The sequence below is a fragment of the Lampetra planeri genome, chromosome 18, assembly GCF_965212315.1.
Source record: "Lampetra planeri chromosome 18, kcLamPlan1.2.h2, whole genome shotgun sequence".
Taxonomy (NCBI): domain Eukaryota; kingdom Metazoa; phylum Chordata; class Hyperoartia; order Petromyzontiformes; family Petromyzontidae; genus Lampetra; species Lampetra planeri.
This window is the reverse complement of record NC_136124.1, coordinates 14,056,292-14,072,249: the sequence shown is the minus strand read 5'-3', so window position 1 is coordinate 14,072,249 and position 15,958 is coordinate 14,056,292. Positions and strand designations below refer to the sequence as shown.

The window sequence follows — 15,958 nt, the reverse complement described above, 5'->3', positions numbered from 1 at the left end:
ATACTCTGACCGCACTATCCGCCAAGCTGTCTCTCCCACCATACAGAAACAGCCACATGAAACTCCGACCAAAACTATCACGTTGCCATACATAGCAGGCGTGACCAAAAAGATCTCCAAAATTCTAAACAAACATAAGATCCAAGTCCGATTCAGTACAGTGCATAAAATCCGTGATTTGATTCCATCTGTGAAGGATGTCGTTCCTGACTTACAGTATCCTGGAGTCTACAAATTGAGTTGCATTTGTGGTGATTGCTACATTGGAGAAACTAAACATCATGTTTCTGATCGTGTCCGCGAGCACAAATCAGATCTGAAACACGGCAGAACTGATTCTTCGGCCGTTGCCGATCATTGCTACAACTCGGTGGGCTCTCATGAAATTGTATTTTCCGAGATCAAGGTTCTCTGCAAACCTCCTGGCTACCATCAAAGGTTTGTACACGAAGCCATACAAATATACAAACACAGACATAATTTCAACCGTGATGACGGTAACAAACTGAGTAATCATTGGAAAGATGTGATTAACCATGCAAAAAAGATTTAACTACACTTATTTGCCAATCTTATTTGACAGACAACCATTACTGTTTAACCATGTTTAGTGGTGGTCTTCTTGTTACAGGTTGAGTCACAAACCGCACCTCTCCATAACAAAGGCTCAGCCTTTGTTATGCAGTCTATTCTTAGTCTCAAACCTCACCTTACCATATTAATAATAAGTATGCGGCCCTTGCCCCACCACCTTCTCCAACCATTATATAAACGCAGTGGTAACTCCTGCAATCTCTCATTTACTTGATACAGCTGTCGTGGCTGTGACGGTACCACCTGAAGACGGAAGCTTGTGTTGCCTCCGAAACGTCGTGATTTTTATTTTTTATTTTATTTTACTTTTTAATGTTTTTACCTACGTGACTTTACCGAAAAAACCTAAGAATATCACCCACATTAACTCACTCAATAACAGGTTACGCAATGCGGGGTAGGAGTTGGAAGAGAGCCACAGGTGAGGGCAGTGAGGGGGAGACACTGGGTGAGGGAGACACTGGGTGAGGGAGACACTGGGTGAGGGAGACACTGGGTGAGGGAGACACTGGGTGAGGGAAACACAGAGTGAGAGAGACACAGAGTGAGGGAGACACAGGGTGAGGGAGACACTGGGTGAGGGAGACACAGGGTGAGGGAGACACAGGGTTAGAGAGATACAGGGTGAGGGAGACACTGGATGAGGGAGACACAGTGTGAGGGAGACACTGGGGGAGGGAGACGCAGAGTGAGGGAGACACTGGGTGAGGGAGACACTGGGTGAGGGAGACACTGGATGAGGGAGACATAGAGTGAGGGAGACACAGGTTGAGGGAGACACAGGGTGAGGGAAACACTGGGTTAGGGAGACACTGGGTGAGGGAGACACTGGGTGAGGGAGACACTGGGTGAGGGAGACACAGGGTGAGGAAGACACTGGGTGAGGGAGACACTGGGTGAGGGAGACACTGGATGAGGGAGACATAGAGTGAGGGAGACACAGGGTGAGGGAGACACAGGGTGAGGGAGACACAGGGTGAGGGAGACACTGGGTGAGAGAGACACAGATTGAGGGAGACACAGGGTGAGGGAGACACTGGGTGAGGGAAACATTGGGTGAGGGAGACACTGGGTGAGGGAGACACTGGGTGAGGGAGACACAGGGTGAGGGAGACACTGGGTGAGGGAGACACAGGGTGAGGGAGACACTGGATGAGGGAGACACTGGATGAGGGAGACACTGGGTGAGGGAGACACTGGGTGAGGGAGACACGGGGTGAGGGAGACACTGGGTGAGGGAGACACGGGGTGAGGGAGACACGGGGTGAGGGAGACACAGGGTGAGGGAGACACTGGGTGAGGGAGACACAGGGTGAGGGAGACACTGGATGAGGGAGACACTGGATGAGGGAGACACAGGGTGAGGGAGACACTGGGTGAGGGAGACACGGGGTGAGGGAGACACTGGGTGAGGGAGACACGGGGTGAGGGAGACACGGGGTGAGGGAGACACAGGGTGAGGGAGACACTGGGTGAGGGAGACCGAGTGAAGGAGACACAGGGTGAGGGAGACACCGGGTGAAGGAGACACAGGGTGAGGGAGACATAGCGTGAGGGAGACACTGGGTGAGGGAGACACAGTGTGAGGGAGACACCGGGTGAAGGAGACACAGGGTGAGGGAGACACAGTGTGAGGGAGACACTGGGTGAGGGAGACACAGGGTGAGGGAGACACTGGGTGAGGGAGACACTGGGTGAGGGAGACACAGGGTGAGGGAGCCACTGGGTGAGGGAGACCGAGTGAAGGAGACACAGGGTGAGAGAGACACTGGGCGAGAAAGACACTGGGTGAGGGAGACACTGGGTGAGGGAGACACAGTGTGAGGGAGACACAATGTGAGGAAGACACCGGGTGAAGGAGACAGAGGGTGAGGGAGACACAGTGTGAGGGAGACACTGGGTGAGGGAGACACAGGGTGAGGGAGACACAGGGTGAGGGAGACACTGGGTGAGGGAGACAGAGTGAGGGAGACACAGTTTGAGCGAGACACAGTGTGAGGGAGACACAGTGTGTGGAACACACAGGGTGGGGGAGACACAGGGTGAAGGAGACACAGTGTGAGAGAGACATAGTGTGAGGGAGACACAGGGTGAGGGAGACACAGGGTGAGGGAGACACAGGGTGAGGGAGACACTGGGTGAGGGAGACACAGTGAGGGAGACACTGGGTGAGGGATACACTGGGTGAGGGAGACACAGGGTGAGGGAGACACAGAGTGAGGGAGACACTGGGTGAGGGATACACTGGGTGAGGGAGACACAGGGTGAGGGAGACACTGGGTGAGGGAGACACTGGGTGAGGGATACACTGGGTGAGGGAGACACAGGGTGAGGGAGACACTGGGTGAGGGAGACACTGGGTGAGGGAGACACTGGGTGAGGGAGACACAGTGTGAGGGAGACACAATGTGAGGAAGACACCGGGTGAAGGAGACAGAGGGTGAGGGAGACACAGTGTGAGGGAGACACTGGGTGAGGGAGACACAGGGTGAGGGAGACACAGGGTGAGGGAGACAGAGTGAGGGAGACACAGTTTGAGCGAGACACAGTGTGAGGGAGACACAGTGTGTGGGAGACACAGGGTGGGGGAGACACAGGGTGAAGGAGACACAGTGTGAGAGAGACATAGTGTGAGGGAGACACAGGGTGAGGGAGACACAGGGTGAGGGAGACACAGGGTGAGGGAGACACTGGGTGAGGGAGACACAGTGAGGGAGACACTGGGTGAGGGATACACTGGGTGAGGGAGACACAGGGTGAGGGAGACACAGAGTGAGGGAGACACTGGGTGAGGGATACACTGGGTGAGGGAGACACAGGGTGAGGGAGACACTGGGTGAGGGAGACACTGGGTGAGGGATACACTGGGTGAGGGAGACACAGGGTGAGGGAGACATTGGGTGAGGGAGACACTGGGTGAGGGAGACGAGACACTGGGTGAGGGAGACAGAGGGTGAGGGATGCGAGGGATGAGTGGTGAGTCTCACCCTCCTCCGCGCCATCCCTCGATGCTGTCAGAAGCATTATGGCCGCAGCGGCATCGACGTCCGACTCTGAAACAGAGCGCACGGCAGCGTGAGCTCCCCCCGTGCGTTATCTGCAAGCGCCTCTCTCTGTCTGAATGCAGCGCTCGCACCACCACCACCACCGCCAACACCACTTCCACCACCACCGCCGCCGCCATCACTACCGCCATCACCACCGCCACCACCGTCACCACCATCACCACCGCCACCGCGATGCCTGCAGTTCGCAGGGGTGGTCTCAGGAGTCACTACAGGTACCCGGCACTGCCAAGATCCTGGGTCGAATCAGCATTCTGGCTGCCAGTGATTAGACTGGGCTCTCAATTTAACGAGTCACTGGTCTCAGTCCCATCACGAATGACCACAGAAAAAGAATGACTTAATAAATAATGAAAAAAACAAGAATAGTTTTACCCTTTCCGGCAATGAAACTGGAGGTGTTAAGATGCTCAAACAAGTCTGTATTAACCACACACACTTGTGGCAAAAAACATGCCAACAAACACGCTCAAATAATTTTATCATTTTTGTTACCAGCAAAAAAGGTCTCATATATAATGCTGCAATACTTTCGATTTTCTATTAATGTGGATAAATTGCAATTGTTAGAATGACGACGAAAAAGAAGAAGAAAAACATCTTTGATTGCCACACAAAGACTTCTACGTAGCAGGAGAGGTGGTAAATGTTGGGGCCCCCTCTCGTGTGATGCAGGGCCACGTGACAGGATCTCAGAAGAGTCGTTGTCTGCTATGCGGACGTTCTGAATGGGTGGCCCCCATTGGCCATGATGCCGAAGGTGCAACTGACATGATGTTGGGAGAATAAAATTTGAACTCCACGTAGAACCCAGGCTCTTGCTGCTGAGGCACGAGGGTGAGCACTGCGCCACTCTGGTTACCACGCGGAGTTCACGTTGAATAAGACTTGGGTTTTTGATCCTGAAAAGGAACCCCCCGCCAATGGGGTAACCCTCGTGCTCGCCTGCGGATCAAGGTCGGAACTTGTCCACCAACCAAAAGAGGGCAGCACAGCACCACATGTCCACAGATCACACCCATCCCCACTCCACACACGCATGACAGTCTACACACGTGCACAACACACAAGGTGCACCACACATGCACAAACAACAACCCCCCATTTGCCACTAAGTGGCAGTGATATCACTACGGTGCTTGCGCCAGGGTAGGTGCACTTTGAGGCCCCGTAAAGTATCAAAGGCTCGCTGGCAGGAGGTCACAGGACAGACTCAGGTGCCATGGGTTGACTGAGATAACTGGCAGATGCACCAGCAATGCCCCCTACTGTGCCAACTTTCTAGGTTTTAGCCGCCTGGCGTTCCACTTCATTCTTGTGAGATACGTTTCTCTGTCCTCTGTTGTTGTTGAAGGGCGACTGCTTCCAGCCCAATAGCGTCCTTCACGAGCCTCCTCCACAAAGACCGAGCTTGACACCGCTAGTACCAGTCATTAGCAAGTCCACTCAGCTCCATATCCTCTCATACCACATAATTCCATCTCTTTTCTAGCTCGTGCCGCGCCCGTTTAACCACCTCTACCCGGCCCAATAAAAGCTGTTTGGGTATGCAGTTGCTGAGGATGTAGGCTACATGACCCAGCCAATGCAACCTCACCTGCAGGAGGAGCTCACCGCTAACCGCTGCGCGACCGCTCCCCATAACACAAAAACACTCTCAAAACAACACAAGAAACACACCCACAGACTCGGGCACACCCACAGATACACAAAATCACACGGACACACACACCGGTACACAGACGCACACACACTTCTGTAGACATGCACATTCAGGCACATAAACAGAGATAGAAAGACACGCCATTCGAAAAGAACCAACTCCACTGCCTTCAACCCTGTCGCCTCCAAACCTGTCACCTTAACTGTGCGAAACCTGTCGACCTCGCCTGTGACATTTCACAGATCATGCCGCTGAGGCTCCGGCCCTGCCCCCTGCTTGTGACTGGACACCAATAAATCTTCAGCATCCGAGACACAAACTCACTCTGCAGACTGAACCCACTTGATTTTCTTAAAACCCAAAGCAGTGTCAACTTCATTAGGATGAGAGAATTCCTCTTTTCTTTTTTACGGGCAGGGCCGAATCTCTCAGCAATCAATTGATCACAACCGCTGTGCCTCAGTAGCCCATTTCATCAACTCCAATTACACTGATGATGATGACTATAAGGTCTGGCCATCCTTGACTAGGATTTGAACTCTATAAACCAAACTTTTAATTTTATTTTACCAGGTAAGGCCCCACTGAGCTATACAGCTCTTTTTCAGAAGCGACCTGGCCATCACAAATGATAGTTCAACGAAATGGCTTGTCATCATGTGGAAATTTATAGCAGCCAAATACTCTAAACGCGTGATTTTAAATGTGGAGGGAAAAAATCGGAGGACCTGGAAAAAATCCACGTGAGAACACGCAAACTCCAAATATACAGCAGGCGTTAGAGTCGGGATCGAACCTATGACCTCCTGTATATCAGGCGAGGCAGTCAACATCTCCGAGCCACCATGGCTCCCCTCACTCCCTGGTGACTGGGAGCCCTGCTGCTGCTGCCTCACTACCTGGGCAGGATAAACATGGAAGTGATCCTCTGCTCACAGAGGCCATGCAGCAGTGGTGGCCCTAAGCATGCGAGGAGAATCCATGCATCCGTGGGGCGAGGGTGCTCATTTTATTGAAAGCAAAGGAGAGATAAAGTCGTGCCCAAGCGGAGATTTTAAGTCATAACGTATACTCCTCTGAGATCAGTCAGGATGAACAGTTGGTTAAACGGCAAACACTCGTCACCGTGAGATTGTGAGTTCGAAATCCTGACCACAGTAGACTTGGACAGCGTTGTCTCCCGTGGGTCAGTGACGCGCATGCTCCCTGGTGAGTCTGCTCTCTGTAGCACAGTCAAGGGGAGTTATCCTAAGGGTTAACTGGTCCCTGCCATAGCAATGTCTATTTTCAACTAGTGTCTCGTAACTATTAAGGTTATGGGTTTGAACAAGGGAAACTTTTTTTATTTGAGTCATTAATGATTACTGCAACTCCTCTGCATTAACACCATACCAAGGTCTCCATTGCAACAGATACAGTGAATCTGAAGAGGCCTATTGGCTGGCTAAATAAAGGAGAATTAATTGAATGAGTCTACCGTATGGTCGGGTCATTCCCAGAGCAGACACGTACAGACAGCCAAAGAATAAAAAATTAACTTAAAAATGTTAATGGTAAATCACATGTGCCGCATAACAGTCCAGTCTGTGGCACCTACAGCACGCCCTGCGTGGCACCTGCAGCAAAGCCTAGGCGGCACCTACAGCACGGCCTGTGTGGCACCTACAGCACGGCCTGGGCGGCACCTACAGCACGGCCTGTGTGGCACCTACAGCACGACCTGGGCGGCACCTACAGCACGGCCTGCGTAGCACCTACAGCACGGCCTGCGTAGCACCTACAGCACGGCCTGCGTAGCACCTACAGCACGGCCTGTGTGGCACCTACAGCACGGCCTGGGCGGCACCTACAGCACGGCCTGCGTGGCACCTACAGCACGGCCTGTGTGGCACCTACAGCACAACCTGTGTGGCACCTACAGCACAGCCTGGGCGGCACCTACAGCACGGCCTGCGTGGCACCTACAGCACGGCCTGTGTGGCACCTACAGCACGGCCTGGGCGGCACCTACAGCACGGCTTGCGTAGCACCTACAGCACGGCCTGCGTAGCACTTACAGCACGGCCTGCATAACACCTACAGCACGGCCTGTGTGGCACCTACAGCACGGCCTGGGCGGCACCTACAGCACGGCCTGCGTGGCACCTACAGCACGGCCTGCGTGGCACCTACAGCACGGCCTACGTTACATCTACAGCACGGTCTACGTTACATCTACAGCACGGCCTGCGTGGCACCTACAGCATGGCCTACGTTACATCTGTAATAAAAGACTCCGTCAGGCACTGCTGGTCTCCGCTTGTCTTTTATTCAGGTTCTTCTCCGCACCCCACTGGTCTCCTCCTCGGACCAGCGTCGTCTCGCGCGCGCCCCGCGCACGCTCCCTCTCGCGTGCCACGCACGCTCCTCCGTTAGCTCCTCTACTCCCGCACTCCGCACACCGCTGGCCGACGGCGTGCTGAGGTCCTTCGGCCACGTGGCCGATGGCACGGATCTCTCTCTCACCACCCAACGTGGCTCAGACTCTTAACTTCCCTGACTGCCCCGATCTTTTCCAGGCTCCCACTTATATACATTCCCCCCACGTGACCCTGACTCCTCCCCTTCCGGATGGTCAGATCCGGCCTTCCCATACTACCCCGCTGGCTCCGCCCCCATTTACCTCGCCTCCCATTGGAGCCGCAGCCTGTGTGGCACCTATGCACCTGTGTTCATCTCCATGGAGGGGAACATGAGACGATATTCAGGGACGTGATTTGTTCATTGACTGAACCCGATTCTTACGCCCAGGACACAGGCATCGGACTGTACGTGAAAAATAAGCGGCTTTCCACTCGTATATATGTTTACACCACTGTAGACCGTTATGAATGGATCCACGGCGCGCAAAATGCGTGAAGGGAAAGACATCTCTCCGAGCGCGCCTCACACGCTGGTTCTCCCCATCGCGTCCGGCTTCGCGGAAACGGAGGTGACGGGGAGCGCAGTGGAGAAAGCAAGCAAGGGCTCATGCTCCCCGTTCCGTCAATTGGCGGAAGAATAAAATTGTATATGTCGAGCAAATCGATGGCCGTGTTACATCCAGAAAGAGCCATTTGGTGACCAGAACAAGGGGGGGTGCAGGGTGCTCAGGAGATGCGACATGAAACAGGAGCTGCAGCAAGCACCCTATTCCTAAATGTGTCTGGGCATTTACATCCCAGCCCTAGCAATCTTAAATATGCCTTGGGTTGGCTCTGTAGGGCTACGAGTTTCCACTGAATCCTAAAAGCCCCAGACGTGCCTTTGGCTGTTAAGTCCGTGGGCTTTGTTTCAATAAATTCGTAACCATCCGAAACACGTAACGTTTTACTCTGGCTCAGGCAGCTTTGTGGCAATGCACTTGGTCTTAAAAACCTTGGTTGTGGAAACAGTTCAATCTTAATTTTGCGTTCAAACTACAATGTATAATCACGCGTTCCTATTGCGGCGCACAGCGAATGTACGTTGTGCGACTGTGCACGCAGCGATCGCACGTCCCTTAACCACCACCTCTCGTTTCTTTCCAATTTTGGTGAGAAGTGACTTGCGTGGCAAACATTTGCACACCTGTCGTAACAAGAGACTGCTAGCACGAGCGACGCGATTTTATGGGAGGCTCAACTCTGCCACTCTATGTTGCATTCACACTTGTGTAATTACATTTTTTTTGCATTACCTATCGAAAAATTAAGAAACGGGAAAAAAGCTTATATTTTCCGCACGTTCGTAAATATTTGCCCACCCAGCAATATTAGTCAATCGGGAGGACGCACGTGTGGTGAGGTAATGTGTGGGTAGGCCCACCTCTTCCGTGACGTCTGGTCAGTGTGTAAGAGTAGACCAAATACCCCTCTAAGAAGCTCCCTCGAGTGGAGGCCCTTCTGCCAGTGGTGGCGTGGGCAGCAACCACGGGGGTTGAACCTCCACCTTGTAAAGGAGAAATGAGGGCAAATGTGCCACACCGGTTTGTGGCAATCGGTTTCTGCGAATCACACCACTGAGGACTAAATTCCACTGGAAATGGTCACCACTTCCTGGCTCTCGGAGAGCCAGTAACCGATTGTTAAAAAGGTCACTGGTTCACCAGTTTTTGTTTTAACGACCCTTATTCAAAGCAATTGGGCATGCGTGCTGGTAACGCAGATGCAGGGGACGCCGTGCCAGTAACACCGATACAGGGGATACTATGCTGGTAATGAAGATGTAGGGGATGCCGTGCCGGTAATACCGAAACGGGGGATGCCGTGCAGGTAATCCAGATGCAGGGGACGCTAGGTGACCCGACGACAGCGGTAGCTCCCTCCGTGTGGGAGGGAGGGAGCAGTAGCCATGTCACAGCTAAGCATAAGAGACGCAGCCTCGTGAGTGCACCCGGGAATTAGTGACGTCACTCACAGGAATGGAGCCCCACGGTCGCCAGGGCCGCCGCCGCCAGGAGCGACTCTCTCCCAGGAGCAGTTTCCGTTCCGAAGCAGGGATAGACTCACGGAGCGCCGAGCCAAGAGGTTAATTGACACCGCTCACGAAAAGGAACGAGGCCCACGAGGGACCGTGAGGATTATAAAAAGTGAAGAGGTGCTCAAAGTCGGCAAGCTAACGTGCGTGCATGCGTGGGTGGGTGTGAAGGTTGAGTGGAGCTCCTCAGGTGAAATCACGGCATGTGTTCATGAGACGTGGCCGCCGTACTGGATGCACCGCATTCAGAGGTCATCAGCAGGGCGGGAGCGGTTGGAATTGTCTACAAGTCCCCCAGGTCAGAAATCGCATTGCCCAGTTGGTATTAATGATCATTAAGGATTTCAAACAACCAGTTTTTGTTCTCTGATCAAGAGGGTCAGGAAACCAGACAAACGGGAAGTCAGGCAGGACCGGTGGCAACAATTGTTCAAGCTCTGAAGTCCTACGTTGGGATGTTTGGCCAAATCCATGGATGTTTCTACGTTTGAGATGAAATATGAAGCACCCTGAGAAAACCCACACGTGTGATGGAGGTAACACTATATCCCCATAGAGTTTGAAATTAATCCACTTGCTGTGCTGCCATACCCCCCGCCTTCACTGTAACGGATAACAGACGTGAAAGCATCGTCACAACTACACAGTCAAAAAATTTTGTAATCACTCATGGACCATCCTGCAGTGTGGTCAGACCGCGTGAAAGGCAGCCAATGAGCCCACAGAAGTGCAGCTGAATAAAAAATAAAATTCTCCCCGAGCCGTAACCCAAAGACAAAAAGCAACAGAGAAAGTGAATGATGGCGGACGTCTCAAACGCGTGATTTTGTCTTTCCACTTTGGGAAGAAATGTGTGGAAATGAACGGGGTCGGGGAAAACGTTAAATATAGTCGGGCGTTTGGATGTTGAAAGAGACAGATGCCTTAAATAAAGTTTCCCTTGTGCTGGGCCAAACCGCAGGCGAAGCTCCGCGCACTTTGGACTTTTTGGGAAAAAGCGTCGCGTTTACACCATCATCCGCAGCTCAGCACGCTACACGGCCACTCGCAAGCGCGGTTATACCAAACACCATCACACCGAGCGCCGTCACACCGAGCGCCATCACACCGAGCGCCGTCACACCGAGCGTCGTCACACCGAGCGTCGTCACACCGAGTGTCGTCACAGCGAGCGCTGGCGAGGCGAGCGCTGTCAGGGTGAGCGCTGTCGCATCGTTCCCATCGGCCTGTCCTCATACCCACCTACACCACTCACCGACTACAACAGCAAGTGTATATAATAGGCGATGTTTCAGGCAATAGGCCTTGTACATGGCACATGAGGAAGGTCTAATGGCCCAAAAACGTCACCTAATAAATATTTTTCCTTATTTTATGGCACGGTTACTAACGAATGTGTTGAGCTTTTACTACAATAGGGATTCTTCAACGGGGGTTTTCTTGAATAGAGGTCTCTCTAAAAGGTTTTCACACTCAATATGGCGTGTGTACTTCTTCCTGAGCAGGAGTTCACTTTACCCATCATGCTGATCATCCAACAAATGATCACCTTCGCTGGGTATTAATGACGCTCCTACCCACAAAGCAATCCAGGCTTGGCATCGGGTGATATAGTGTGGCGATACGCGGGTAGTTATATAAGGTTTGGTTAGGGTGTGTGGAGACCCGGACCATACCATATGGGGCCCCAATTGTGAACCATCGGGAACCTCGCAAATATTAAAGTCTCACCTGAAGCCATCACGTGCCTCCCAGACGTGGATATAGATATTTCCGTTGCTGTTCACTCCACCATATGCAAGAAGAAGGAGTAGTAGCAGCTATATGTTCACACAGCAACGTAAGTGAGTTCAGACACCCTGAGCGTGCATGCGCAAGATTCTGGGTTTATGCTCCATGCTGCTTAGCAACTGCACACCTGTGCAGTTAATTCTAACGGGCTGGGCTACATTAAGTGACCACTCTAAATTGATTACACTTTTTTTTGCGTGCAGTCTTGAGTTACCATCAATTGGCAATTACTTTATAACCCACTTTTATTGTGGGCTTCCTCAACGATACTGGATGATGCTGTCACATGGTCAATATGGCACACGCTCGGCAAGATCCTCTTACAGTGTGTGAATCTGGAACCATCGGTGCATCACGACATGACAACTGTGTATCGGATTCACCCTTATCAGTGATCATCGGTAACGGTATAGTCCCACAGGCCGACACGATCATTGTGATTGAGACTTACCCTCATTAGGAATCGTCGAGGCAGAGTGGCTGTGCACTGCACTGCATGAGAGCAGTCCGTCGCTGCTCTGTCTCACTCTGGCAGGCGCTATCTGCGGTGTGATGCACTGCTACCCTACAAGGCAGACATCTGCAGTGACCTCCTTGACTGCAAAAGCCGGCAGTGTAGGACGCTGGCATAAGTGTGTCTTTAATTCACACTAAAAGTCACGAAAATAAATTGCTTTGATTTCACGCCCCGGGGTTGTATCAATGGTATCTCTCTGTGTCGCCAATTCTCTTATTTTAGAGTGCAGCCATAATTTCCGTACAACTCCCAGATGAAAGAAAAAAACAGCAAAGCAGCCTATTAAGTGGAGCCTGTCTTTGTCAAGAGGCACCAACAACTGCCATTCGCTACGACTACACGTCAGAGGCATTGTCATGGCGCTTGTGCCAGGCTTAGCGCACTTTGAGGCCACGTGAAATTGAAAGCAGACTCAAGGTACTACAGGTTGACTGACTGAGATGGCTAACAAAAGCACCACCTATGCTCCCCACTGTGCCAAATTGCTGTGTTATAGTCACCCAGCGCTCTTGCTTGCATTTGTGAGCGTCACTCCTCTGCTCTTCGTTATTACTGGAGGGTGATGGAGGGCGATCGCCTCTCAAAAGTGGCCTTCGTGAGGCTCTTCCACAGAGTCAAATCTTGACAAGACTGTTACCAGTCATCAGTGAGTCCACAAATTACTTTAAGTGATACAAATCCACCCCATACCACATCAGCCCGTCGCTTTTATAGCCCTGCCACACCCTTTTAGCCCCCTCTGTCCGCCCAAACAGAAGCTGTTTGGGGCATGCTGTATGACCCAGTCAAGGCAGCCTTGACCTGTCGGAGGAGATTTCTGACAGGACCGCGTTGAGATCTTCCAATGATGTGTGAGCTCCTCGCACAATCCAGTCCGATTAAACCAGGACATATCGCAGGCAGGCAATTGGAATGTTTCCAGCCGGCACAGCTGTTCCGGCGAATAGGGGGTCCACGTTTTACAAGCGTAGAGAAGAGTGGCCGTAACTGTGACCGAGAAGACAGATAATTTTGCGTGCCAAACCAAAGGTGGTCATGAGCACGCATGCAAAAGTACGGGAACTCTTCTACTCTCTACACAACTGCTCCATTACTCACGCACAGTTGAGGGGGTGGAGTGATGAATGAAAGTAAAACCCTACCTCTATTTGACCAGCTCCAGATTCAGCATCAGAGCCTCCAAATCCTTCTCTGAGTGAGCGGCAATTATACAACCATCAACATGCTTAACATGTTAGATCGGGAGGAAGCCATCTCTTAACCTCACCCAGGGAGTGTTTAGACTCCCCATTGTCCTGTTATTTAAGTATTTTTTTTACAACAATGGAACTATGTTGTTAAAATGATGTTCATTCATGTAGGAGTCAGAAGATATCACTGTTGCATGCCAAGAAGAACATCAGGAGGATCGGGGGGAAAAATCACCCAGGCCAGTTGCAGAGCAATAATCAAATCATCATTTGCAACCTTTACTGCTGGGTGAACACTCGGCTATTGCAGGTCTGAATGATGGGGTCCCTAGGTGGATGCCCGCCCCCACAGTGGAAGAATAGTTGGTGCATCTTACAGATGACAAGCCAATGGTCAGTGGACAGATCAGCTCCATGGTACAGCCTGGCATGAACGACATTGGCTCGCATTCCCGGTTCCCCTCACTACATTGTCCGGACATTTTTGTTTGTAGCCGGCGTGCAACCACCACGTGTGGATGCACCAGCAATGGAGCGGTGTGTTGTCATTATGAAGCCATCGGCTGAAGAGAAATCTAACAGCGTTAATCCATTATTATTGAAGCACAAAGACAAAGATAGCCCGCATAGCCTGTAACAATCTGTTGAGGCAAGTTTTGTTAGCGAGCACCTATGAAGGCCAGCACGGGATACGAGGGGGTGGGTGGACAGCACCATGTCCAGCCGCCTTTATCTCTCTCTCGAGCCAATGTTTACACACTGCACTAGGTGCTCATTTGAGGCTGAGTCGATCTAAGGGAGGCCTAGGACCGGTTCAGATAATCGTCACTGGCGCTGGCCATGAGCTGGAATCGAACTCAGGTCCCCAGGTTCGTAGCGCAGAGCGCTAACCACTACACTACCGCTCACCACAAAGCGCAGTCACATACACATGCACCTACACTGACTAATCCTGCATGTGAGCACCACTCAAGGCTGGCAACGCATGCCAAGGAATATTTCGGTAAGCACCGTGTATGCCGTCTTGGTCTCGACAGTGCTGATGTACACTAACCCAAGAGGGTGCAATTTTTTTTTAAGTTGAACCAACTTAGGGGAAGCCCAGTTCAGGCTAGATGCTGCTCGGCTACTTGCGATAAGTCAAGGTCTAGAATCGAACCCTGACAGCAGTGCGGCATAGTGACCAGTCTCCCATATACACACACATCAACATACGCGTGACAACGTACAGTCGTCAACATATGCGCATACGTCGTCGCGTGTCGATGTATGCGCATCGACGTACAGGCGCCAGCACACGCGCGAACGAGCACGCACAGACAGACATGCACACGGTTATGCTGGACAAAAGGCGTAAGGCAGAGGCAGGATTTGGCAAACAAAGCCAAATGGAATCTTTCCAATTAAAAATACATTGGATGACAGAACATTCGTACATTTACACTTACAACAACAAAATTCAGGACCTTCTTAATGATGGCAGCTATACAAAAATCAACAGAGATCCCACCAACCACGTAGCCACAAAAAACAACAATATCATCACTAAATCGACTTCTCTAATCGATCAGACCAAGCAGAGCTCCCTAAAAACTTTGGCTGCTAGACCACCAAGATTTGATGGCCTTCCAAAAATCCAGAAAATAGATATCCCTGCTCCGTCCTATCGTCTCCACCATTAACTCACCCACCTACAAACTGGCCCGGTTTCTGTCTGAGACCCTGCTTCCACCTCAGCTGTTCTTAACTCAGCTCATTTGGTTTCTCTAATCAAGGACATCTCACTGTCAGTTTCGATGTAGTATCTCTGTTCACCAATGTACCTGTACTTGACACCATTGCAATCATTGAAGACTTGGTCTAACAAGGACTGAATCCAGATTTACCAACTTTGGTAAGGCATTGTCTTACTAACACATACTTCACCTGGAATGGTACATTCTACAAACAAAATGAGGGTACCCCAATGGGTTCTCCCTTAACGCCAGTGGTAGCGAATGTTTTCATGGAGAAATTTGAGACAGATGCCATCCAGACATCCACCCTAAGTCCTTCCTTGTGGAAGAGATACGTAGATGACACGTTCGTCATCTGGCCACTTGGCCTGCCAGTACTGAACCAATTTCTCAACCACATAAATTCCATACACCCGTCTATCAAATTCACTATAGAAGTGGAAAAGGATGGCAAGCTACCATTCATGGATGTTTTGATCGAGAAGAGACCTGATGGCTCGTTGGGCCATTCGGTCTACAGGAAAGCCACCCACACGGATACCTATCTAAAGCCTGACTCCTACAACCATCCAGCCCAGAAGAATTCCCTCATCAAAACACTACACCATAGGGCCCGTTGAATCTCCGACCAGCACCACCTAGCTAGTGAGTTGGAGCACATACACCAAGCCCTCAGGATGAACGGATACTCAGACCGTACAATCCACAAAGCTGCCTCCCCAGCCATGGGGAGACAGACAATCTTCTGAGGATCCAACCAAAACCATCACTTTACCATACATAGCAGGGGTTACCAAAAATATTTCCAAAATCCTAAACAAACACAAGATCCAGGTTCGTTTCAACACAGTACACACAATCCGTGATTTAATCCCATCTGTAAAGGATGTGATTCCTGACATGCAATACCCTGGTGTCTACAAACT

The 15,958-nt window shown here is 51.3% G+C and overlaps 1 protein-coding gene across 1 annotated transcript in view; it reads right to left on the bottom strand.

Moving 5' to 3' along the window:
• Nucleotides 1–15,958, bottom strand: part of LOC144723750 (uncharacterized) — a 241,233-nt gene that overhangs the window by 24,947 nt on the left and 200,328 nt on the right. Inside the window, exon 6 of the mRNA XM_078602681.1 lies at nt 3,582–3,647. Within this exon, the coding sequence (XP_078458807.1) occupies nt 3,582–3,647 (66 nt within the window). The remainder of the gene's footprint in view (nt 1–3,581; nt 3,648–15,958) is intronic.